Source organism: Lissotriton vulgaris, chromosome 7 (assembly GCF_964263255.1).
Source record: "Lissotriton vulgaris chromosome 7, aLisVul1.2, whole genome shotgun sequence".
Lineage (NCBI taxonomy): Eukaryota > Metazoa > Chordata > Amphibia > Caudata > Salamandridae > Lissotriton > Lissotriton vulgaris.
In genome coordinates, this window is record NC_141695.1 from 184953065 (window position 1) to 184979822 (window position 26758).

General features: G+C 45.1%; 1 protein-coding gene across 1 annotated transcript in view; it reads left to right on the forward strand.

Moving 5' to 3' along the window:
• LOC147701151 (sialic acid-binding Ig-like lectin 13) overlaps positions 1–26758 on the forward strand; it is a 257134-nt gene that overhangs the window by 145874 nt on the left and 84502 nt on the right. The window contains exons 6-7 of the mRNA XM_086928585.1: positions 14103–14150; positions 23419–23688. Coding sequence (XP_086784711.1) covers positions 14103–14150; positions 23419–23688 — 318 coding nt within the window. The remainder of the gene's footprint in view (positions 1–14102; positions 14151–23418; positions 23689–26758) is intronic.

A 26758-nucleotide genomic window follows, 5' to 3' on the forward strand; every position in this document is an offset into this window, starting at 1 on the left:
AAGTGTATGGATTAGGTAATTTCACACTTAACCTCATGATTCTAAATGTTCAGTCAGAAACTAGTCCAGACTTGCCATCTATATCAGTTTTACCAGCAAAAGGTTTATTATGCGTCAGAAAGAATGGTTCAGTACATCTAGGCCATAGTGACCGTATTACTGTGGTCGAATTCAGTGATGAAGGCAAGTCTACATTCAAAGCTTCCCGACATTCTTATTTCATTTGTGGCCAGACGGCCTATGTACGATTACCCCTAGATTGGGATGGTACTTGTTTCATTGCATTCCTATTGACACTAGTTTTTCTAGCCCCATCTGATTATCACAGGAATTCCCGCCTCACTCACGTTAGACAAAGGAGAGGTCTCCCAATCGTTGATCAGACTGAAACTACATGGGAACAATATACAGATTTCAATAAAGGATTCTTTCCTTATCTAGGCACTGTCTCAAATAGTAAACTGATACGCAAATTAACCAGGATCCTCGAAGCAGTAGTGAATGAGACTACGTCCGCTTTGGGCAACTTAACAGAGGAGCAGTCTGCTATGAGACTTGTTGTTCTTCAGAACCGCCTTGTCCTTGACGTCATCCTGGCCGATAGGGGCGGAGCTTGTAGAGTCATCGGATCCAGTTGTTGCGTGTTTATTCCTAATAACGCGCCATCAGTCTATAAGGCCATCACCAGACTTCACGAAATTGCCCATCAGATACATCAGAACCCAGGCTCCTGGACTTGGTCCGGTTGGCTCTGGAGTGTAATAACAGCCTGGGGATGGAAGCTACTGTCATTCCTAGGGATTATATTGGCCATAGTATTCAGTTGTTGTCTGTGTCTTCAATGTGGGCCAGCGGTTTGCGGCTTGTGCGCCACAGCTTGTATTCCCCGCCCAAGTTCACGTTCCCATTCCCGAATAAAGAAAGAAGAACAGATGATGTTATACGAACAAATAGATGGTCTCGTGAAAATAGATATATCTTGAAGGGTCCGTAGTGGACAAGGAGGGAATGAGGTAATTGAAATTTTTATGGTCAGATATGTCCCCTAACGTGTACCCCAACGTCTCCATGTATGAGTTTTAAGTGCATGTAACTTCCCTCCGCAACCGAATCTGAAGACGCAAATACATTTGCGTTCACCGTCAACATGTCCTCTATCAGATCCACCATGAATGGATTGATAATTCAGTTCCTAACCATGCCATGCCAACGTCTTTACATGGTGCACTTTCACGTTTTCCCGGCTCTGCCGAGCTAGGCCCTGATTTCTGCCCTCGAACCACTTCTGTCTCTGCCTCTGAAAGCTGCAGCGTGGAGATGCATCCCTGACCTCTGCCTTACTTCCTGCTAAGCGAAGCGGTGCCTGGCTCAACCTGGCCTGCCTGCCAAGACAGTATTTTGCCTTCAAGTTATCTGTTCAGCCTCCTCGAAAATACATTCCTGTCTAGTGATTTAGGTAAACATATCCCCGGCTGCAGAGCAAAGAGCGAGTCTTCCTGTCTCCATGCAAGTAATTTACAGTTCCCGTTGCCATAGTAGGCCCATAGCCCCGCACGTAGACACGTAGACACATATGCACGCACTAGCATTCAGTATAGTATAGCCTCTGTCCGAGAGACCTTTTACTCCAGATAATACATCCTCCAAACATAAGATACCAGATATGTTATAGGTCCAGGTCGTTCTGACATCCCAGACTTCTGTCTCCTTTACTAGTGTTAAAGTTCTCCCCAGTTACACATCTATGTCACGTCATGCTAGCTGCGCGCCCATCCGCACTTCCAGCTGACTATGCAGAATCCTCTATGCACCCACCCACTTATGACACGTTTCTGTGACGTTTCCAGTACACACCTCCGTGCACACCTTTGTACACGCCTTTTTGCTACGCACATGTGTTCTTATCATATTCTTTTCACTTGTCACGCCTACTGTATCCATCGCCATTGTACAGTTTTACTATATATGTCATGTACTGTTAATAAATCGTTGACATCTTTTTGCCATCATTGCATATTCCCCGACCCCTTGTATTGATGGAATTGATTTCCATGGCTCGAGCCATCCCGATTAAAGCCCGTATGACTCAGACACCACGGACTCTGACTCTCATTTGATTGAGCTATTCTTTTACTTGTCAGTAATTATATGGAAAAACTTGTACGGTAAATTATATTTACCACAGTGAGATGAGGGATAAACAAGAGTACTCTAATAAATGAGGGTTAAAAATGCAAGAGACATCAACTACTTCCCTACCAGAAACTGTGAATTGAAAAGCCTTTTGCATTATATTGTCTCAGAGGTTAGAACTTCTATCAGATATGGGGTCTGGCAATTGATTACAATCACTACCTATTTCAAGATTGGCATTCATCCAAGACATCAATTTAAGAGAAAGCAATTACCAAGACTGTATGCCAACACCATTGGGACCATACACATTGGTAGAAGTGTAGGAGGTCCCATTAATTGTTGTGTCTAAATACAACCGTCTTTCAACATCATCAATTTCCTGCTTTAAGATATCAACAGATACATTTTTATGACAAAGAATAACAGTCCCATTTTTTATTTCGAGAAGCAATGGAACAGTACATAGAATCAAGCCAACCTTTTTTAAAGAAGTTATTATCAATCAATGAATCAACATTTTGTAAAGCGCAACACTGTCACCCCTAGGGGTATATGGGTGCTGTGTTCCCGTTGAAGAGTCAGGTCTTGAGTATCTTTCTAAAGTCTGCCAGCGAGGGGGCTGTACAGACCTGGAAGGGAAGGTCGTTCCAGGATTTGGCAGCAATGTGAGAGAAGGATTGGCCGTCGCTGCAGCTGCGAGAGATGAAGGGGGTGCTAGAGTGAGTGAGGAGTAGTGCTGGTGTCTAGAGGTTTGGTGGAAGTTCAGTCAGTGGCTGATTTATGCTGGCCCTATGCCATGAATGACTTTGTAGGAAGTTGGTGATCTTGCTGTGGAAGTAGTCTGAGAGGGTGTCGCAGAGTTTTTGGAAGGGGTGAATGGTGTTCTCCATGGCTGTAGGGTTGGAGACTTCTTTGACTATTTTGAACAGTTCCTTTGTGTGGTTGGCTGCTGAGTCAATACAAGTGGTGATGGCTGTTTTTTTTGCTTCTTCGATGTGCTGATAATAGTTGCTGAGGGCTGTTTTGTGAACTGCTCTGACTGTGGGGGTCTTGGTTGTGCACCATCAATTCTCTAGTTGGTGGCAGTTGTGCTAGGTGGTTCTGAGGTCTGGAGTGTACCAGCTGGCATGTATGGAGGTCTTGTTGGATGTTGTAGGTTTTCGTAGGATGACTCTGTCAGCGATGTCGGTGATCCAGGCGGCGAAGTTCCGGACATCCTGGTCGAGGTCCATTGAGGCCTTGTGTTGGGAGGTAGTGAGGGCCTGTGACCTTGCTCTAGGTGTGGTGGGAGGCGATCCGATGCCTGGTGTCAGTGATGGAGAAGTATACAATGGTGTGGGCAGTCCAGGTGAATTCTGTGGTCTTGCTGAATTTTATTCTGTTGCTGGAGGTGAAAGAGGTCGAGCGTGTGTCTGGCTTTGTGCGTGGTTCGGTGACCAGTTAGGTGAGGCTGATGTTGTTCTGGTTCTCCAGGAGGGCGCTGGAGTTGACATTGTTGAGGTCGTCGATTGCTAGGGGGGTGATGTGGTTGGGTTTGGCATCACAGAATGTTGCTCAGGAGCCCAGGGGTCTGTAGGCTATGGTGCCTCTTATCGTGGTCTTCACTTCAGTTTATAGTAGGAAAATGAGGTGTTCCATGAGAGGCGTGGGTTCATCATTGGTGATGGTGCTTCTGATGGTTTCCTTGAAGATGATGGCGATTCCTCCACTTTGTTTGTTGGCGCCCTGTGTGGGTGTATCATCTTGTAGCCTTCGGGAGTGGCGGTGGTGATGGGGTTTGAGATGGGGTTGAGCCACGTTTCGGTTATGGATGCAGTGTCCGTAGAGAGGATAGTGATGGTGTCCCAGATTTACATGGGCTGTTTGCAAATTGAGGGGGCATTGAACAGGATGCAATGGAGCAGTTGCAGTTGTTCTTGGTCTTGGGGCAGCGGTGGTGCAGGATCTTTCATAGGTTGTGTCGCAGGAGAGGTGGCAGTGGAGGCAGGTGAAGAGTCCTTTAGTGGATCATGGGGAGGAGGAATCAAAGTTGTTGTTTCCGCATCCAAGAGTTCCTTGGCTGTGTATCATCGGGTGTACGGCTTTACCGGCCATGTACCGCAGGGTATCTTTGTCTGAAAGATGAGTCTTTTGCAGTCAAGCTATAGGACATGTTCTTTTAGACAGATCTGTGACTACTCTTTACCATTTAATTTGACTGCTAGGACCTTTAACATTCCATGAAACAATTCTAGAAGTACACATGAAAAAGAAAAGCACATGTTGCTATACAACCCTACCTTCAGATGCGTACTTAATATATTATAAGAGAAATATGTGAAAGTGAATTCAACACAACAAGATGGGCAGAAATTGCATAAAAGGAATAGTTGGAAACAGATGAAAGAGGGAAAATGTGAAACAACATAACAGGGTTCATGCAGCAATCCTAGAAGCCAGTTACTCCTGAGGCGGAAAGCCGGGAGCAGGTCTTGTTTATTCACTATTGCGCCCCTTGTTTTTAAATTTACTGCATTAATTTTAATTGGACACAACTCAGTTTTTCCACCGTTATCAGCCGATTAGGTGCTGGGGTTGACGAGACATTATGCTCTCGAGTCAACAGCTGGAGCGGGCAGACATCTTGGGGGGTACTGCAGGGTAGTGCGCTAGTGTGTGCTACTGTGTCACCACATAAAAAGGCGATACTAACACGCACGTGCTGCACTAGAAACTACTTACTCCTGAGGCAGAAAGCCAGGAGCAGGTCTTGTTTATTCACTGCATAAATTTTAATTGGCCACAACTCAGTTCTCTCAACGTTGTCAGCCGATTAGGTGCTGGGGGTGACGAGACATCACGCTCTCGAGTCTACCTCAGGAGCGGGCAGACATCTTGGGGGTACGGCAGGGTAGTGCGCTAGTGTTCGCTACTGTGTCACAACATAAAATGACAGCGCCTATGGGGACACGCCGGCGGCGCGCTAAAGGAAAGTCCGTCTGCGCCCGTCCGCGATCAGAGGCCAGAGATTCTCCTCCTCATGAGGTAAATTCTTGCCATCCAGCCTCCATATCATACTGTGCTGAATCTCTACTTACGATTAGAATCCTTGAACATGTTAAGTGCCAAACCCATGTATATTGTACTCAGAAGTTTCCAAACACGCTGGGAGGGCCGGTAACCTGTATACACTGCCGTTTTCTAAGTGATCCGACTAGCAGGCAAGTTAGATCCAAGGAAGAACTTTGTTCCAGATACTATTGGTCAAAAAATCCTATGCAATGTAAGATCACTAGCTAAACATCCTTTTTAAATATGGGACAGGATTACTTCCCATTCCCTGACTCAATGTTTCTTTACAGAAACGTGGTTAAATCCCTCAAATCTTCCTTCGATAAACTTGGCTATTCCGGAGAACTATGAATTCCTTCATCTGGTTAGAGAAGGCAAAACAGGAAGGGGCATAGCCATAGCTTTTAAAAATCGATGAACTGGGTCTCCACCTTAAGCAATGATTGCTTAGAATTGGAAAATTTTAAGATCATTCTATCTCCTTCGGGTAGTTGGTGTGGAGCATTAATCTATCGTCCTCCAGGATCCAGAGTTCTGGTGGAACATATAGCCGTACATGTGCTTGCTGCAAATACATTTTTCCTCTTGGGGGACTTTCATTTTCATGGAGAAAATCTTAAAAACCCTGAGGGTAATAAGGTTTTTCCTCCTTGGAATTAATGGGACTCACTCAAAGAGGTGAAGCCCCAACTCATCGGGCTGGTCATTCATTAGACTTAATTTTTTCTAACTCAGACCAGCTGAGCTGTAGCCCTCAGGACCCCCTCATACAGACAGATCATTCCATGATCAAGTTTTCCATTCATCAGCCATGTCAGAGGAGCTCAGAAAGACATGCAGGACAAAAACAAGAGCTGCGCAGGCCATGGCGCAATCTCTCCTTAGAAGCTTTTAACAAGGTTTTCTCCATGGAACCAGTAAAGAATGTGAGAGAAGTATCAAAATTGTTGGAGGCCTTTAATGCTGCCTTAGGAACAGCCTTAGATGCCGTAATCCCACAATAAAAGCACAGTACTTCCCAACAGCGGCCGTCAACCCCCTGGTTTACTATAGAGCCAAAGATGGAAAAATCTAAATGTAGGCGTTTGGAAAGAATCTGGTGAGCCAGTAAGGACCCTCACAGTAGACTACTTTACAGACTTTCCTTGTCTAAATACCATTTAAACCTAAAAACAGACAGATGTTTATTCATTATTAACCAAATAGAACACACCAGCAATTCCCTAAAAGCCCTTTTTAGCATAGTAAGGGACTTTGTATCCCCAAAAGTCTGTAGTCAGTCGCCAATGGAATCCCAAGAGTTTTGCAAATCCCTTGCAATTTATTTCCAAGATAAGATAACTAAAATCTATGCAAACTCTCCATCTACTGCCCCCCTTGCTTCTGAACCTCCTACCAAATTGGAGGAGTTAGGAAATATAGCAAGTGGTTGTTTCAAACTGATCTTGATTGAGGAGGTCACTAAAGGCCTCACCACCACTAAATCTGGTTCACCGATAGATATCTGAACGCCAAAGACAATGGCCCTGCTAGCCTCGAGTTGTGCCCCTGCTGTCCGTGACATCTTCAACCTTTCAATACAATCTGGCACCATTCCTAGGACATAGAAGGACGTGTTGGTTCGCCCAATACTAAAAAAAAAACAACGGCTGACCCTTTAATCCTTAACAACTACTGCCCCATTTCTTTACTACCGTTTCTGGGAAAACAGCTGAAAAGTATTATAAACAGACATCTAAGCTCATATTTGGAATTCAATCAAATCTTGGACTCATCATAGTCTGGCTTCCGGCCAGGTTTCAGTACTGAAACCGCCATTTTGGCAGTGACTGACGCCATCAGGCAGACCTTAGACTCGAGAGGATCAGTAGAACTGATACCCCTAGATCTCTCCGCAGCATTTGACACCATCGCACACTCAAAGCTTGCGGAGAGACTCCTCTCCTGCGGTATTCAAGGGACAGCCTTGAAATGGCTGCAACAGTTCATTTACGAAAGAACACAAACTAACATGTTAGGACCCTATACTTCAGCAAAAATGCGTCTGGATAGGGGTGTCCCTCAGGGCTGTAGCCTGAGCCCGACTTTATTTAATATATACATGGCTCCACTAGTAAAAATAGTTGAACTAGGATTTGAGATCATATCATACGCTGTTGATACGCAGCTTATGTTTACCATCGGCTCAAACCAAGATACGGATAAAACTTGTTTCGCTACTGGCAAGTTCGCAATCTCCAGTTGGATGACGGAAAACTATCTTCAACTGAATCCCGGCAAAACTTAGGTCATGCTTATGGGGAAAGCCTCAGATATCTGGTCGGACGACTGGTGGCCCTCCCAACTGGGACCAACTCCTGTTCCCAAACGTCTGTTAAAAACCTAGGTCAAAAAATTGGACCAGGCAATGACCATGAAAGACCACATTGCTGCCACTACCAGCTCCTGCTACTACAGTCTACGTTTGCTTAGAAGAATTCTTCCCTATATATCTACCATCCATCGTAGCACTCTAGTTCAGGCAATGGTAATCAGTCGTTTGGACTATGGAAATGCTCTGCTGGCCGAAGTGGGACTGACCTTGCTAGCTAAATTACAAGTAATACAGAATACTGCAGGCTCCCCCTTGACTCCTTTGCTCAGGGAACTCCACTGGCTTCCAGTAAAAAAAAGATCTTTTTTTTCAAATTCTGCTGCTTAACTTTTAACGCTCTGACAGGCAGAGGTCCCCTCTACTTTAAAAAAAAAACTCATAAAATACTCACCTTGCGGAAACCTCAGATCCAGCCCACTAGGCTTTCTCAAGGTTCTCTGAATTCGCCTGACTCGTACAGGGGGCAGAACATTCCCATATCTTGCTCCAAGTTCTTGGAATAAGCTTCCGGTAGCCCTGCGCAAAATGTCTAGCTACTGTATCTTTAGGAAACAGTTGAAAGCCTTTTTGTTCTAACTGGCTCCTCTGATTCACTCTGGTCCTTCCTATCCTCATGCTACTAATTCTATGCATCGCCAAGATGTCCCAGGGTGAGTCATGCGCTATAGAAATAAATGTAACATAACATAACAATCCTACATAGATGAGGATGAAGAGTATGGTGAAAAGTTTAAAACACTTGAACCAAAGAGTAAAGTTAAAGAGACAAAATACATTTAATATGGGAAGCAAAGAGGAACCAAAGTAGATGACTAGCCAGAATCCCTCACCCTATGGAGAAGAAAAAGAATAATAGGAAGAGTCAGATAAATAATTAGAAAACATATTAAATGTAATAGTATAGAATTCAAGTAAAGCTAACCTCAAGATGTAGAAAACAAAGGGGAGGTGAACTCATGCATAATGTTGAACATGAAATAATTAGACAACAGCAGATGATGAGGGATACAATCACAGACATCACTATGCCATGAGAAAGAATCTGAAGAAAGATTGAGAACAGTTTGATATTAGATGGGAAAGAGTAGTAACAAGGCTATGAAAAAGCTAAAGAAAACTGTAAAACTGTGTACACAAACAACATATAAAAAAATCAGGAGTAGCTAATTTCCATAGCGTCTTTTTGAGAAGCTTTGGAAATTAGAGATTATAGATTAGAGATTCAAAAGTGGTAGTCTCTCCCTTATCAGTGACTTTAAAAAGCAATAGGTGAAATAGTCTAAATCTTGCATTCACAGCTCGTAAGAAAGGGCGTCAGTCCTGGCTTGCTGTGACTCTCAAGATGATTGAGAGAACAAAACCTTCTGACCAGACCATAAGATTTCTTTTCTGTGCATGGAGTCTGAAAGTAGTTTCATGAGATCAGTGTATTCTTTGAAGAAACCAACGATTCTTCTAGGCATGATGCCCGAGTTCAAAGTTAAATGTTTAGGACATACACTATGAGCTCTATTCATTTGAGAGAGACACTATCTGATAAACTAACAATTTTTGTTGTGTTATTATTCATAAAAGTTATCAGTGCTATTGTGATTCTTTAAATCTTCAGTCTGTCTTTCTGAAAGAGTCAATCACCCTAGCCATTTCAATGACCCTTGAATCCACATTCTTTGTGTCTCCAATTCTTATTTCAATATTCGAGACTCTAGACTTGACAGTAAACCACCTGTCCTCTAGTCATTGAAGTGTAGTGTTAGTTTCCATAATAAATGGGTTCAGGAGTTTAATCAACTCCATTAACTCTTCCAGAGTGAGTGGGGAGAAAACATTGTAGGAGAAGCCGAGTATTTTTTCAGTCATTTATTACTACCTGCCATTCCATCTTTGCAAGAGAACAGGCAGCAGAAGACTGTCACAGGTTTCAGTATAGAAGGCATCTTGCAATTTCCTTCTGCCATGGCACTAGCTGCATCACTGTTATGAGACAAGTAGGATGCTGCTGAGATCCTATTGGAGGGAAAAATGAGTTAATGATGCTGACTAAATATTTGTATGAAAACACACAGCAATTCAAGATATATCAGGCTCTATTGGTATAGGAGTAGCAGATATTGAATAAGCAATGCATTGAGAAGCACATTTACAGTTAGAGTGTCATGGCATGCTTCAATCTTGAATATGTCAATTGTAAAGGTAAGTCTGAAAACAGGTTCTCATTTGTGATGAAAAGTATCAGCCACCCCTATAAGAGCCTTTAGATAGTAGTCAATAAACTGCACCTACCTGTGAATGAAGTTTAAAATATACAGATTTCAGAGAATCAAAGCTTTTGTCATGAGGAAATGTCATTTGTAAAAGGCATAGTTGTGAAGTCACCAGTTGAAACATAGAATTCAAAAGTCAGGAAAATGAATTCAGAATGATGAAACAGTCAACATTAGACATTGCACTGGCACTTGTGTGAGACGAGAAGATTGTGACTCATGACGCACTTGCATTTGAGACAGAGAAGGCCTGAGAAGGGGCAAGTGGGGACCCGTAAAGCAGAAAAAGTGTTGATTTGGGACCAGATGTGGTCTAAAACACTTATCAAGCCACTCACCACCTGCATTTAAACGATGTCACGAGTGAGGATGCAACAGTGTTGAGCCCAAATACCCCTCTAGAACTTAGGATACAAATACATCTGATACAAAACAAAAATAGCTCTAGCAAGAACAATCTAAAAGATAATTAATCAAATAAAATAACACTTGAATGTTTATTAAGGCTTATTATCACCCTTCTAGTTTCCTTTTTCATCAATGCCTAGCATCTGAATTTTGCTTTTCCGCACACACTTTGACTATACAAATATTGATGCAAGATGATCTTTTCTATCACATATCAAGCATTGAAAGAAAGTAGCTCATGCAATAATCACATCTTTTACACAGACCATCATATATCCTAAATATTGCACACTCCTTGTCAAAATCTATTATTTATGTAAAGTAACGGTCATTCTAACTGTTTGAATTTTGAACCATCACAAGGGTATTCCGATCTTGAGTGGGACCGGCTGTCGAATATATATGTCCAGGGTCGTTCATTATTTAAAGCATGGTACACAGTTAAACAGATCTTTTCAGTTCATGTCTGGCGGGCTTCTTGCAGTGTGGTCCACACGTTTCAGACCAACAATTCAGAGCCTCTTCAGGACAGGGCATGACAATGTACCTTCACTAATTTCCACCTTTAACTATCCTCTCTGGGTCGATATTTATTGGGAGCATTCCTGCCAGATCTGGCCGGACGATCACTGTTCCGACATGTCTCTCGTTTCACCATTTGTTATATCTGGCTCAAGAGTGCTGTAGTGGCATGGTGGTCTAGGGGGCGTCAGTGCTGAAAACCACGTGATGCACCACTCGAGTGTCTAACTCTATCTCAGAGCACCAAAACTGCAAAGTAAGTCAGGCAATGTCCGAATAGAGCAAGCGTTGTCAGTTCAGTTTAATTTGGCCCATACATTTGAAGCAAAAGACACCCAATTGATGGACGGAATTCAGAACAAATCAAAACATTCACCCCCAGTCAAGAGATCTGGGTTAAATCCATCATTCTTTTGCTCACCATGCCACCCCAAGTTTAGAACCGTTCCGTTGATCAATGGTATGTCTTTTGCTATAAATTTGAAAGTGCGTCCAGGGGATCTAGAGCTCAATTAAATGGTAGCCATCTTATGAGTGCCCAAATCATGCCCTGTTGCCCAGCAATTGAAATCATTAAAAAATATACAAATCAATTGGAAACGTATTAATAAAGATTGCCGGGTATATGTTACAGAATGAGAGCAAAGGTGTTCTACTTTTGTGCAGTAATTGCATCCCAAAATACTTTATCTGCTTCCCAACCATGATTCATGGCAAAAGGACACAGGTGATATCCCCTTAAGACTATGAGATTTGATGGTCAGTTTAGCACCCACCCCTGTCATGCAGTGAATTAACAGCATAAGATTATGGGAGGGCAAAGATTTCGAGTTTGCAAAATGTTACCCACTCTGAGCTATGCGAGTATTACAGAGTTCTGGCAAACCTCCTCCAAGTGCCCTGTGGCAGAGATTTTTCTCAAATGCAGCTCACCAAGTTAATGTTGGTGAGTGCAAGAAAGAATTTGCATCCCCTATCTCAATTTTCAAGCACTATAATGCCACATGTGACATTTTCTGTTGAGAAAGCTGCCGCCCGAGTGGAAAATCTACTCGAGCGGCAGAAGACAGCAGTGTCCTCTGGCCTTCTTCCTGGTGCAGTTTGCATTGAATTTACAGGGTGGAACAAGTTCCCAGCGCTCGAAATCAGAGCAGCGTGCCGGATTCCGCCCACTCGTGGACTTCATGGAAACTCACAGAGTTTTTATGTAACTCCACAGATTTCCATAGAGTAAAACTCAGCAAGCACCACCCACCCCTACATTAGACATGCAAGTTTGTAAATTAGGGGATATTTTCAAGTAATTTCTCCTCAAACTAAGACCAAAAGGTAAACACAAGGGGTCAGGTGAGACAGGACACCTGGGTGAGTCAGCTGGTGGCTTTTGCTGAATTTTCAATGGGGAAATGATGTCAGACTTACCATGATGATATTTCCACTGATTTGACCAACTCCAAGTTAGCAGTTTACAATTTGTTGGGTATTTGCAACATTTGTTGTTCGTGGAACACTTTCCATTTTCACTCATTTACTCAATCAAGCCCTAAATCTTGAACGACAACACTCTCCAAACATCGCAACTGAAAATATCTCAAGCTAAAGGTGCCTCTGTAACCCCATTGTTTAGGCAGTAAAGACTTTCAGTTTAAATGAAAGTTAAGATTATGAGCTGCATTATTTGTTTCAGCTTCTTACTTAAAACTATAGCTCGACTTCTGTTTCAAGAATTTCATAGTATTAATTCAAAGTTCCTTGTAACTTATTTGGGAGCATATTAGCAAGAACCTCGGTAAAATTATCGCCATTTTAGTGTGAGGAAAGTGCAGTTAAAACGGCGATAATGGGCTTGCTAATATGCGTTACAGAATTCCAATAGAAGCTCAGGTTAGATGTCCTGCACATCTAACCTGGGCTTCTATTGGAAATCTATAACAGTTACAGCACAACAAACCTGCGTGGTTTTAGCAACGTTTTTTTGCTAATTTTCATGAGATACTTTTGAAAATCTGCTAACGTTGCAAAGCCATTTATGTTTTTTAGCATGTAAATTGTAACAACAATTGGGTTATACAAAAAAAATGGCTGCAAAATCCTCGCCTTTTAACGACTGTAAAACGTTTTCACTGCAGAAGTTTTTTGGGAAAACTCTGGTGGTGGAATTAGAACACCAAAAGGTTGTTCATTACACCGCACCACCATTTTCACTTTCATGTTTCTATAGCATATGTTTTCAAAAAAGTGGATTACTGAGACTGGGTGCATTGTTTTCTTTAATGTTTGTGCTAAGCCCAGATACTCTTGTTTGTTACATACAGAATACGCAAAATTTGTATTGTATTATAATTGCATTTATACAGTGCTTAAAACCCATGACAAAGAGTTGGAGTTTATGGCATGCTACTCCAAATTTAGGGGTCGATTAGGATCGCGGACGGACTTGGGTCCGTCCGCAACCCCAGAGCAGGAGGGAACCTCCGCATGGCATGCGGAGTTCCCTCCTGTGCAATTAGGATGTGACCGCCACCCTGGCGGTCACATCCTCTATTTTTAACATTGCGGCGGGCGCAGCTTCAAGCTGCACCCGCGGCAATGTTAAAAATGCACGCATTGCATTTGCATGTAGAAAGAGGCAGGCACCGCCCGGTGCCCGCCGCTTTCTGCATGCAAATGCAGGGGGGTACCATAGGTACCCCCCATGTGCACCCCCCACCCCCCCTTCACCTAGGGGGCCCGCAACGGGCCCCTGCAGTGAAGTTCCGTATGCTTTTCCACGGCGGAAAACCCGCCGCGGAAAAGCATAATTCACTGGCCATCCTAATATGGTGGACGGTGTCTTCCAGATACCGTCACCATATTAGAGCTTTTCCGCCGCGGTTGTAATCCGACCGCGGCGGAAAAGCTGCGGACGGAAACCAGGACCCACCAGCCATCCTAATGTGGCAGTGGGTCTTTGGTCAGTCCGCTGCGGTTTTTCCGCATCCTCGGGGCCGGCGGTGGCTTCCGCCGGCCCGGAGGATGCGGAAAAACCGCAATCATAATGACCCCTTTAGTTTGTAATCCTCGCGTTATAAATTATTGTTGTAAATGTACAGGTTAATGGGCTTAGCCTTGTGCTTTATAAGGAAACTGAAGCATGTCTGTTGGTGGATAAAGTTAATATGAATTAGTTGTAATTATTACAGTTTTTGCAAATTGAAAAAAATAATGACCCCTAATATTCTGTGTCTGATTTTACTTGAGATTCAGAGTGCTTACAATGTATTTTAAATGTAGCTGTATGTGGACAGCAAGTATTAATTAACAAAAGAACAGCTAAACAAAGATATTTTCTGATTTTGTTGCAACAGATCCACCAAGGAACCTAAAAATAACCACAGAGGACACCATGACACAAGGTATTAAGTAGCATGTATACATGTGTTCCGTTTTGTGTCTTTATGTGTGTGGTTGGGAGTGGCCATGTGTGCGCGTATGGTTTGTTTTTGGCAATCTTTCTTTAGGTAATTTCTGGAAAGCAGAATGTTCTACAGTAGACTGGTGGCATGAAGGAAATAGAGCATGGCAAGTCTTCATTACTGGTCATTGTATATGTCATATTTCAACATATGTTATGAATTGGTAACTTGTGCATGTCTCAGTCAAACTTTGAAGGAAATCAATGTCTGAAAGGCATATTTATAAACAAATTGCACTAGGTTTGCATCACAAAAGTGAGGCAAATTGGCACAAAATGTTTTCTTTTATTTACTTTCTTGCACAAACCCTGTTTTGCACTTGAAAGTTGCCTCAAGTAAGGCAAAGTAGAACTTGCACTGTTTTGCTCAAGTCTACATCAAAGGGGCATACCTTGAGTAGTACATGGGCATTCCAATAGCAACATAGAAGCCAGGGGTTTGCATCAGCAATAATGCGACTTTGAAGCAGGCACTCCTCTCCCCGTCACAACTGGGGAAAAGCAGAAGATACAAAACCAGTGGTTGGCTTATGATTTTTTAGGTTTTTTTTGGCAATTTGTGGGTGCTTGGATTAGATAGGCAAGACAGCATTCAAGCTATTTTGAATTATACTAAACCAGACTTTAATATCATAATTGTAATTCTCAGTTCGGTTAATTCTTTCAAATTATAATACGTAAGGAAACAAATCATTAACTGAAAATTGCAAATCACATTAATAAATATGTTTTACATGTTTGACAGCAGCCAGTTGTTGTTAGATATAGTAAGTTCAATTTAACTTCTTCACAGATGTTTAATTAATCTGCTGTACAGGTTTTATTCCGTTTTCACTAACCCTATAAAACAATCCAGGCCGCATCACGATTACCTGCATATTTGCACTTGTGGGGCCACATGTATGGGGATTTGGCTTAGTGCAGAGTAGCATGGCACCTTGCTGAACTGTCCTATGTCAAAGTGAAAGGGCTGGAATGCACTGTATTGTTCCAATAAGGTGCATTCCTGTCCTTTCTCCCCGCAATGGTGCAGTTTCTGCAGCCTAGCGCCAAAGCAGACACTCTTGAACCATAATTCTATTTTCCAATACGTGATCAATAAAAACTGCATCACTAGTGCAGTGGTGTTGTCTCATTCAGTTCAATGGTCCTTGATTCACAAATCTATTTTACAAATGCACAGTGTAATACCTCTAGTGATATAATGCCCACAGCAGTGCTTGTCTGCTGGTATGATGATGTCCACTTGGGGATACTCCACACTAGAGTAAATAGCTGATTCCTTCTTTTTGCGCCATGAAGGCATATACAATACATATTTTTGTTTGAAAGTCCACCCAAAAACCTATACTAAATACCGATAAGCTTGTTTCAGCCTTTCATCCTTCTAAAGTGGTAGTACCAATGATTTGAGTAGTATTAACATATATTATTCAAGTATGTATGGATAATTCAGTTTGTTCTGTTTGGCATATGAACAACCACCATTATGCTATATGCTGTTGCAATCTTGCTTAATCATGTTTTTGTGCGTTTTATTAGTCCAGGCTAGTGCTTTTTTATATGGCTGAGATACCCGCCACCCCCTCTCAACACAATCCCCAAGGATGGGAAACCGGAAACAGTTCTGAAGTTTTTGGAAGACGGGAGGGAGTAACCCTCCCGGCCGTATTTATTAAAATATGAAACAAAATTAAAACATTAAATAAACAGTTTCATATTATGTACAATTTCATTACCACATTGCGATGTTTGGCTAACCTTAACAGATTCTCTAATACAAAGGTTCTCCTAGCCGAACTAACATCCTACAAAACATTTACTTGAAATTTTGAAATTGTACATCCTAACGTTTAAGGGCCAACGGCAAGGTCGTAACCGGTGTCAAGATCCCTAACCCAGAAATATCGCCCTCACTTGTGAGGGGCGGCCCAGAGGCGTACCTCAAGTGCAATTACCAATTTCCCTTGACTTGACGGGGGCCCCAATAAAACTCGACGCCACTTAGAGGTCGTACGAGGACTCGTGTGAGGTATCTAGAAGGTAGCGTAGACCCCCCCCAAACCCCACACAACTTACCACATCTGCCGTCGCAGACGTCCTGGCCCCGGGAAATTCCCCAGGAGGGGGCTGTAACCCCTCCTACCCAGGAAGGGGCCTTGACCGCCTTTCTTTTTCTTTCGGCGACCCATCCTTAGAAGGGACCGCCTCCCCGTTGAGGGGCCAATGGCCACCTCCCCCGAGCGCTCCCATCCGTGCTGGGTGGCGCCCACTCATAGGGATCTTCCAATTAGTGCTCACCGATCATGACCTTACCGCCCGACCAAAATAAATACGACAATGCTAACTAAATGACTAAACTAAAAAGACAGTAGCAACTACAATTTTATTAAAAGCATGCTTACCAATGAACACTAAAGCAGAATTTCTTTATTTGCTAAACGTAACACAAATCGACCATTCTTTATTACATACTCAAAATCATCACGATAATACCACAACCTGTAAACGAAAATCAGAGTTATCCATCAACTTTATTCAAAAAACCACTTGCTGTCCTCAGGGGCTGGTGGGTGGGTCAAAATTGGCTCTTCGTTCCGTCTCGAGCTCACGTGCAGCGAGGAGGTGCAGCTTCAGAGCACAGGAACAAGAGGATGCCTTCTGATCTTGCTTCTCCTTTTATCCGTCTTCAGGGCGGGCGTAAACCCGCCCCTGCCTGCCCCAAGGGCGTGGCCAGCCGCGTCAGTGTCTAGGCCAACCCACTCTAGGGCGGGAAAAGGCGCGCCCCGGCTACGCCGCTTCGGGCATACCAGCCGAGACTCGCCTCCCGCCCAAGATGGCTTCCCGGGGGGATCGTGGTACTCCGCCATACGTTCGGGGGGACCGAGTGGTCGCCCCTTTCCATATGGCTGAGATACCCGCCACCCCCTCTCAACACAATCCCCAAGGATGGGAAACCGGAAACAGTTCTGAAGTTTTTGGAAGACGGGAGGGAGTAACCCTCCCGGCCGTATTTATTAAAATATGAAACAAAATTAAAACATTAAATAAACAGTTTCATATTATGTACAATTTCATTACCACATTGCGATGTTTGGCTAACCTTAACAGATTCTCTAATACAAAGGTTCTCCTAGCCGAACTAACATCCTACAAAACATTTACTTGAAATTTTGAAATTGTACATCCTAACGTTTAAGGGCCAACGGCAAGGTCGTAACCGGTGTCAAGATCCCTAACCCAGAAATATCGCCCTCACTTGTGAGGGGCAGCCCAGAGGCGTACCTCAAGTGCAATTACCAATTTCCCTTGACTTGACGGGGGCCCCAATAAAACTCAACACCACTTAGAGGTCGTACGAGGACTCGTGTGAGGTATCTAGAAGGTAGCGTAGACCCCCCCCCAAACCCCACACAACTTACCACATCTGCCGTCGCAGACGTCCTGGCCCCGGGAAATTCCCCAGGAGGGGGCTGTAACCCCTCCTACCCAGGAAGGGGCCTTGACCGCCTTTCCTTTTCTTTCGGCGACCCATCCTTAGAAGGGACCGCCTCCCCGTTGAGGGGCCAATGGCCACCTCCCCCGAGGGCTCCCATCCGTGCTGGGTGACGCCCACTCATAGGGATCTTCCAATTAGTGCTCACCGATCATGACCTTACCGCCACAGGCCGGATAGTTGACCGGCTATCCGGACCCCCCACAACACTCCTACCTAAAGGTCATGGTGTAACGTTTTTAGCCATGCTAAGAAGTCTCCTATGAGTAACTCATTCCCCACCCGAGACAAATGCACTCCATCCCCCAAATACATACTGTCATCATTAATACACCCATGCGAAATAGAATGCAGTGTCTTGGAACGGAACAACCTACTCACTTTGTTATTAAGCTTTCTAACAGAATGATTTAAAGCAGGAACCGAAATAGCCCCCCGCCACACTTTTCGTGGGATCATATGGGACCACGCAATTGTGCACCCTGGAACTCTCCTCGCTAACCAACTTACAGTGGAAAGCATCGCCTCAAGAAGAAGTCGTCTACCAGTGGTGACCAAATCATTACCCCCAAGATGTACTATGACTACAGACGGCGGTGACCTCGTCCGCCCTAGCAAACCCTCAAAAAATGATTGAAACTGGTCAATACAGAGACCGCCTCTTCCGTAGAAGGACACACTGTACCCGTATTCCCCAGCTACGTGAATCATATCACCTGCCTTGAATACGTCTGCGGCACGTCTCACGTATGAGTGGCCCACGACCCACACCTCCTTTTTCACAGCCGGTGATGTCTGACCGCTGGCCCGGTGTTGGGTCGACTGCAAAGTTCGCCCCGCCTCGTAGGCTTGCGCAACTGAAAACCAAACAAAAACAAGAAGCGTGAGTACATTGTTACAGCTTCACAACATGTGCAACCGCACATACCTTTTATAACAATTGGAGGACCAACGCCCCACCCATTTAACTTGTTCAACATTCAGATCCCTGGCTGTAGCTTCTGTAGCAGCCCCTATCCGAAAGGAATGGGTCCCAAACTCGCCCGGGTTCAAGCCCGCAGCGGCAATCGACATCGCAAGCACCCGCTGAAACTGAAACTTTGTCAGTGGGGTGGCGTCAGCGTGTCTCAACAAGGTCCCCCCCCCATGATGCCACCCTTCGTGCTAAATAATCTTCTAGACACCTTACCGGGCACATGGAGGACCCGGGAATCCTGCGTATGATTACGCAGTCACCCATCCCACTTTGATCGGTCTTGGACCTGACAAATGAGACCGTCATTGTCTCCCCTCTGATCTGGACGTGCTCCTGGCACAGTCCTCCTGTCACATCCTGCTTGTTCCTCGCCACTAGTTCGCTTACCCGCATAGCCCCATGGAATGCCAGCGTAAAAGCGGCTCGGAATAACACTGTCTCAAACTGAGATGAACACGTAGCAGGGAGTCTGGATAGTAACTGGGCCAGCCTATCCAAACCTATCGGGCGCCTCTCGTCTACTCTGCGACCCTCAAGGCGTTGCCACCCCCGTAGCGCTTTCTGTACAACGAAAGACGCTGTCGGGTCATGGATCCCATGAGCCCTAGCAACAAAGGAAATGGCAGCCCGATGCCTCTGAGCCGTGGCCACCGATTTCCCGACCAGATGTAAGGACATCAGAAAATTTACCACCCACTCCTCCTGGCCCCAAAGCTCCTCTCTATCAGTCCCCAAAAAGGCTAAATAGGACCGGAACGCCCCTTCATATGCCTTCCTCGTCCTGGGTGCTAAACTCTCTCCCACGAGGTTACGAAGTTCGGGGCACCGAGAGACCAGAGAGCTTCGGGAAAGGGTGCCGGCTCCGGGTCCGCTGTGGGAAGAAAACCCCAGAAAGCCTGCATACGAAAACGAGACAGTGCATCAGCCGCCTGGTTCATTACCCCTGGGACATGTCTTGCTCTGAATAGCACATTCAATTGCATACACAGTAAAACAATTTCCTTGAGCAGTCTCAAAATCCATTTGCATCGTGCTGCCTGACTATTGATACACTCGACCACGGTCATATTGTCAGACCAAAATACCACAGAGTGATCTTTGAACCCTTCGGGCCAAGTTCTCAGGGCCACTAAAATGGGGAAAAGTTCCAGGAAAGCAATGTTACTTGTCAGTCCACTGTCATGCCACCATGTCGGCCACTTTTGTGCAGACCATCTTGTGCCGAAGATGGCACCGAAACCTATGCTCCCTGCCGAATCTGTCCACAGCCCCAGCTCCTCAGAGGACACGGCCGGTTTGTTCCAGACGACTCGACCATTGAAATCCGCCAGAAATGCCAACCAAATGCGCATGTCCTGGCGGACCTCTGCCGAGAGCCTCGTGCGATGATGGCCCTCCTTCAGGCCGACCATGGCTTGAGCAATCGAACGGGAAAAGGGGCGGGCCATTGGTATAACCCTTAGGGCAAAATTCAACTGGCCAACTAACTGCTGTAATTGATGCAGCTTAACCTTAGGTCCACTTATACACATTTGCAGGGATGTCCTGAACTTTGACACTTTGTCAGCTGGTAAACGAAAACAACCTTCTCCGGAGTCTAACTCGATCCCCAGAAACTCGAGGCAAGTGGAAGGCCCCACAGTCTTACCTGGTGCCAATGGCACGCCAAACAGATTCATCAAGACACAAAATTGCGCCAAAGTCTGCCCACATTCCGGATCCCCGGCTGCCCCCAGGAACAAAAAATCATCAAGGTAATGCATCACACTTTGGAAACCCGTCTTCCTTGTGAAGACCCATTGTAGAAAACTACTGAATTTTTCGAAATAGGGACCAAGATATAGAGCACCCCATCGGCATACACCTATCCATGTAATAATGACCCTGAAACATGAAACCTAGGAGACGCTGATCGTCTGGATGTACCGGGAGCAACCGGAACGCTGACTCGATATCAGATTTTGCCATCAGCGCCCCGGGCCCCAGGCGATTCAAAATGGCTACGGCCTCATCGAAGGATGCGTACCGCACCGAACACACTTCCGGGTCTATCGCTTCGTTTACGGAAAGACCACGTGGGGCTGATAAATTATGTATCAGCCGAAACTCACCCGGGTCCTTCTTTGGGACCACACCTAAAGGGGAACAAACAAAGTTAGGAACCGGTGGTACACTAAACGGACCGGCGACTCGACCTCGAGTAACCTCCTTCCTGATCTTATCCTGTACCACGGTCGTATGCTGGAAGACCGATAGCTGATTTTTACATTTCGCTGCACCTTGAAAGTCCCCCACTGGGATGCGGAAACCATAAGAAAACCCGTTCCGCAACACCCCAGCAGAAGTACGATCCGGGTATTCACTGAGCCAAGGAATCATTGCCAAGGTATCAATCGGGGTAGGTAAAGGCGCCCCTCGGACTATGTTAGACCTGTTTGGCGCCTCCTCTACCCCCGTTATCACCCGTTTTGGCTCTGCACGTGGACTCAGGATGGGATGATTGCCCACACCCACTACATTCGTGTCTAAATTTGCATGATCCCTGGGGCCTAGTACATTTACCCCTGTTGAAGTTCCAACAAACCCCCCTTTTTCCTGTATTGCCGGCAGGCCTCGAGTAATTGTCGGTACCCGCACCTGACCGAAAGGGCGTCCCCGCATACTGGCGGGAGGATTCGCCAACGATACTCCCTACTAATGGCAATTTTAACATACCAGTATCCTTCATTTTGGACCATGACACAGAATCATAACAATCCCACGTTAAGTTTTTATCATGTTCTTTAGCCTTTCTAAACAGGTTATCATAGCAGAACCAATGATTACCCTCGTGTGATACCGAGTACCCCATGATTCGTGACTGATAAATCGGCAATTCGGGTAACAGATCGGGCCTTCGTTCCCCCAAGATCGATGTAAAAACCCCCCACGCTTGGCCCCAATTGCCAATGTTTTCATTTACCTTAAAGGCGGCCATTTTTGCGCGCCAAACACTCGGATGCATGAGATCCTTCTGGCCCTTAACATGCTCCATCTCATAGTGATCAGTAAGCAACGAGAAGATGTTTACGTACTCCCCTGCCCATATCTTCTCTTTAATAGCCAAAGGAACATGCTGACCCAACTTTTCCCTACGAGAGGGTGCTGACTCATCCCTCGCAATCGGCAATGGCCGCTTACCTGCACCGGACGTTGCCTCTGCTACTGAACCCGTCCCCTGTGGCTTCTCTACAGCGGCAGCCGGCGTGGACACCTTCGCTGCTTCCCGTGACTCACGCAGTTGCTTCATCAGCTCCTGTGCGTCGACAGCCGTGGCGCCCTCGCTACCTTTTCCCAACCACGCTGCTAATTGTGCTGCCAGCTCGGGCGGCATATCTTCCCCGGACACGGGGGTGACCACAACGGGAATCGGATTCCCTTCCTCCGACACGGGAGTTGGTGCCTCGAGCGGGGTACTGGGACCCGGGTTGTCTCCCCCAGCTGCTCCCCTCCTGGGCCTCTTGTTTTTCCCTCCCGGGGCTGCTCCCGCCAAAGGACGTTTCGGCCCCCCTTCCTCGTCTTTATCCATTCGCCTCTTTAGGTCGGTCACCTCCTTCATGAGAACGCGCAGCATCTGGTCAGTAGTCATGCGCTTTCCCGCCTTCTTCGGCATTCTCCAACAGAGTATCTGAAAAACAAACAAGAACGATTACAACGCTCAAAATTGGCTCTTCGTTCCGTCTCGAGCTCACGTGCAGCGAGGAGGTGCAGCTTCAGAGCACAGGAACAAGAGGATGCCTTCTGATCTTGCTTCTCCTTTTATCCGTCTTCAGGGCGGGCGTAAACCCGCCCCTGCCTGCCCCAAGGGCGTGGCCAGCCGCGTCAGTGTCTAGGCCAACCCACTCTAGGGCGGGAAAAGGCGCGCCCCGGCTACGCCGCTTCGGGCATACCAGCCGAGACTCGCCTCCCGCCCAAGATGGCTTCCCGGGGGGATCGTGGTACTCCGCCATACGTTCGGGGGGACCGAGTGGTCGCCCCTTTCCATTTGTTCATGTTGTGCTCCCAGATGTACACATGTTACCTATTGCTGACCAGTTAGATTTCATCCAAAGCCCAGTGGCATTGTGGAGCACAAGGGACTACTGCAGGCCAGTGATGGCTGCCTGAACAACCAAGTCTTGGACGAGGGGCGGGTCATTGGTTTGCTTGTTGTAAGGTGATCTTGCTCTGCCCACTGCCCAGGCAGTGGTTAAATGTCTACGTAATATGTGTTTTGTTCTACTTAAACTTTAGTAGACTAGGTATGAATTTTGCTTGTCTATCTTGGGGGCTACTCTCTGCGAATACCATTGTGTTGGTGGTCACACTGTACCCTATTTTGTAATTAATTAAATAAGTGTATGATACAAGGAAACTAAATGGAAAATGATTATTCGGTGCTGTCCCAAAAGAACATAAATTCGTAATTTGGTACAGTTTTTGATAACTTGTTGGCGTAAAGGTGAATTATTTCTGGGTTAATTTTATAAAAACACTTTTTATTACGTGTGCAAACAGTGTAGTGAAAAGTTTAATGAACAAAAAAGAATGGGATATGTAGCCGTTCTTGCATTTCGCTTTACAGCTTTTGTTAGAAGTACTTTACAAAAACTGGCATCTAAATTGTATGAATTAGGTGGATTGTATATATCCGATCTTTCAAATAACGTCATTAATATGAATTTGTATGGAAAATGAAAATATGTGATTTTTTTGCAGGTCAACTGAGTGAAAGAGAAAATAATTCGACTGAAAAGATACTGGAAGGCAGATCGATCACCATGAAGTGTTCAGTGGAGAGCTCACCTCCTGCCTCCCTGACATGGATGAAAGTAGGAAACAAAAGTCTCATAGAATCCAATGGGTTAAGTCAGAACAGTTTGACGCTGAGTCTCCCACATGTGACACCAGAAACCGATGGACAGTACCTGTGTGTGGCAGAGAATCAACACGGCGTGGTGAACTCTTCTCTGTTCATCACAGTGGAGTGTGAGTATGTGCTGCCCTGGGGGCATTGTTGCACATAAAGGAGATGTTTGTGGATGGAGGTAACAACACAAATGTTCGTATATCTAAAAATGTTATTGATTGTTTTAGGGAGATCTATGGGAAGGAACTGCCTTCGTGTGCCTCTGGTATGCCAAGCACTACCTCTGTTTTTTCGCAAATAGTTAGTAAATACAGGCCATATTTCTGACCCTTGTGGTGCAGGGCAGCTGAGCAAGTCATCTTACTGCACTACCCTGTGTCACAGAAAAAGGGTTGGAATGTGCCGTATTTATGCAATACATCGTATTCCTTTCACTGGCGCTGTTTTGGAAGCATATCGCCAAAGCTGGCAAACTTGCACCATGGTGCAATAGTGCCTGTTGTAAGCCGGATTGTTTTTGAGCAGGAAGGGGCGTCTACCTGCACAAAAACAAGCCTGAAAGGCTTTTGTCTCTTTCTATGTGTGCTGCAGAATGCAGCACAGCTAGAAAGAGGAAAAAACGAAGAGAGATAAAGATATTTTTCGTCATTGCTTCTCCGCTCGAGGTATATCTTTTTGGCGCATTCCCAGGTTTAAAGGTCTTGTAAGTCTGGGAATGCGGCAAAAGTGTGATGAAGGTAGAACTGAAAAATTGCTTGTCAAGTCAAACAGACCAGCATCAAATAAAAACAAAAACATTAGAAACCTTATAGCAAATGTCCTGACTCTTTTCCCTTGTTTTGCAATACCAAGCAGCCCAGAGCAATTCCGACATACGTTGACATGCAAAATCAGAGCACAGCATATACATGCTAAAGGAGTGGCTGGATGGGTTTTGGGATGGAGGGAGAGGAAGGACAAAGACTAATGGTAGAGCTAGACCTGAATTTGCCACCTTATGACGGCTTCAGGTAAAAGTGGGGAGGCCGACGCCCCCAAAACCTGTGCGGTACGTGGCAGACCGCCCCACTTCCCCACCCCCTTGCTACTCCACTGACTAACAGTAGTGGAATCACAATGAAACCATATTTATGTTCTGTCTTGTCCTGCTCATGCTTTCTAAAATAGCTGAGGATCTATTATGGACCTTTTGAGTTACAGAAAACACTTATGGGGTTGGTTCCTTGGAAAGAATCTGTTATTGAATGGCTTCTCATCAAGTTGAATTTTAGGGCTCTTAACCCCTTCGCTGCTAGGTCCACCCCCCATGCTAAGCCTTTTATTGGCTATTTGGGGTACTTTGCGCTTAGGCCCCTGTACCTTTTTGACCACATAAGGTATCCACGCCAAATTAGCGTCCTTTTTTCCAACTTCATGGGGATTCTAGGTACCCAGGGTTTGTGGATTTCCCTGGAGGGGACCCAGAAATTGCCCAATATACAGCTACATTTTGTTTTTTGGGGGAAAAATGTGAAAAAAGGGCTACAGATGAAAGCATCTGTTTTTTTTGCCCTGCAAATGGTATCAAAAAAGGGATTGTGGTGCTGAGATCACCATCATCCGAGCTTTCAGGGTCAAGAAGACTTTTGTCAGGAAACCAACATTTTCTACACAGTTTTGGCATTTTTATGGGACATTGCCTATTTTTGCTATTTTTTGGGTTTTCAACCTCCTTCCAGTTAATGTTAGGAATGGGTATGTTTTGTCAACATTTTCACCTGTAACATCTTCTAATTATGACAGCTCTTTGAAAGCAATATACCGTTACATCCGAAGGACGTTACTGGTTGTGGAGATATGTAGGACTTGTAGAATCACCAAGAACCCGACAAACCCAGAGCCAAAAACTGAGTAGCAACTTGCAATGTTTTTTTATTTTGTACAGGGTATATAGCAATTATTCTGGGAAAATGTATACATGGAAAAATCGGTATCAAAGACACCCATGTAATTCAAAAATTGGAACAAAATATGGAGTTTAGAAACAGTATATATTTGCACATTTTCAAATTGTGAATACCCATACTAGCATTAGAATTAAAGGTAATTTTTCAAAATGACTTATTTTTTACACATTGTTTTTCATTTGGAAGGCAGAAATCGAAAGTCAATAGGTAATAACAGATGCTTTGCAAATCTGAATTACCCTACGTTTCCCGATAAAAATGCTACCTCAATTGTGTGGGTAGGCATAGTGCCCACGACAGGAAATGGCTAAAAACGAAACGTGAAAACACCACATTTTCACAATTAAAATGTACCCATTTTTTGCAAAGTGCCTAGCTGTGGGTTTTGAACCCTAGCTCTGCCGGCACCTACGGAAAACTGGCAAACCTATACATTTTTGAAAACTAGACACATAGGGGAATCTAGAATTTCTGGAATCTGCCTGGATCCACAAGATCTACGCAGATTTCAGAACTTTCCACCACAGAAATGTGAGGAAATGTGTTTTTTGGACAATTTTTTAGGTTTGCAAGGGATCCCGGGTAACAGAACCTAGAGACAGCCAGTCAAGTCACGCCATCCTTGATTCCCCTGGGTGTCTAGTTTTCAAAAAAGTACAGGTTTGCTCGGTTTCCTTATGTGCTGGCTGCACTAGGGCCCAAAATCGACAGGTAGGCACGTGGGCGATATCGGGGGCGTGGTTGCCCCGATATGCCCCCAGGGGGCAGAAACACTGTGGCTATTTTTTGGGGGTTGGGGCATTGGTTTGCCCATTCTGGGCAGCCCCCACCCCCAGGAATAAAAAAGCCAGCGTAATTGTTGGCCTCTATTGGTCTTTCCCCCCCCCCCCACGGGGGCAGATTGGGGGCTTCTGCCCCATCTCCTCCCCATGGGGGTCATAAAGGCTGTTTTTTTGCATATGGGGGCATTGGCATGCCCGTTTTGGGGAGCCCTCACCCTAATTAAAATTTGCCAAAAATTATCCCTGGTGTCTAGTGAGCTTTTTGACCCCCTGTGGGGCAGATTGGAGGCTACTTCCCCATCTGCCCCCCAGTAGCGGGCAGGAAGGCTGTAATTTTTGTGGGGGAGGGGTGGGGGCATTGGCATGCACGTTTTGGGCAGCCACCAACCTAATTCAATTTTGCCCGAAAAATTCACTGGCATCTAGTGGGCTTTTTACTCCCCCCGCGGGGGAAGATTGGG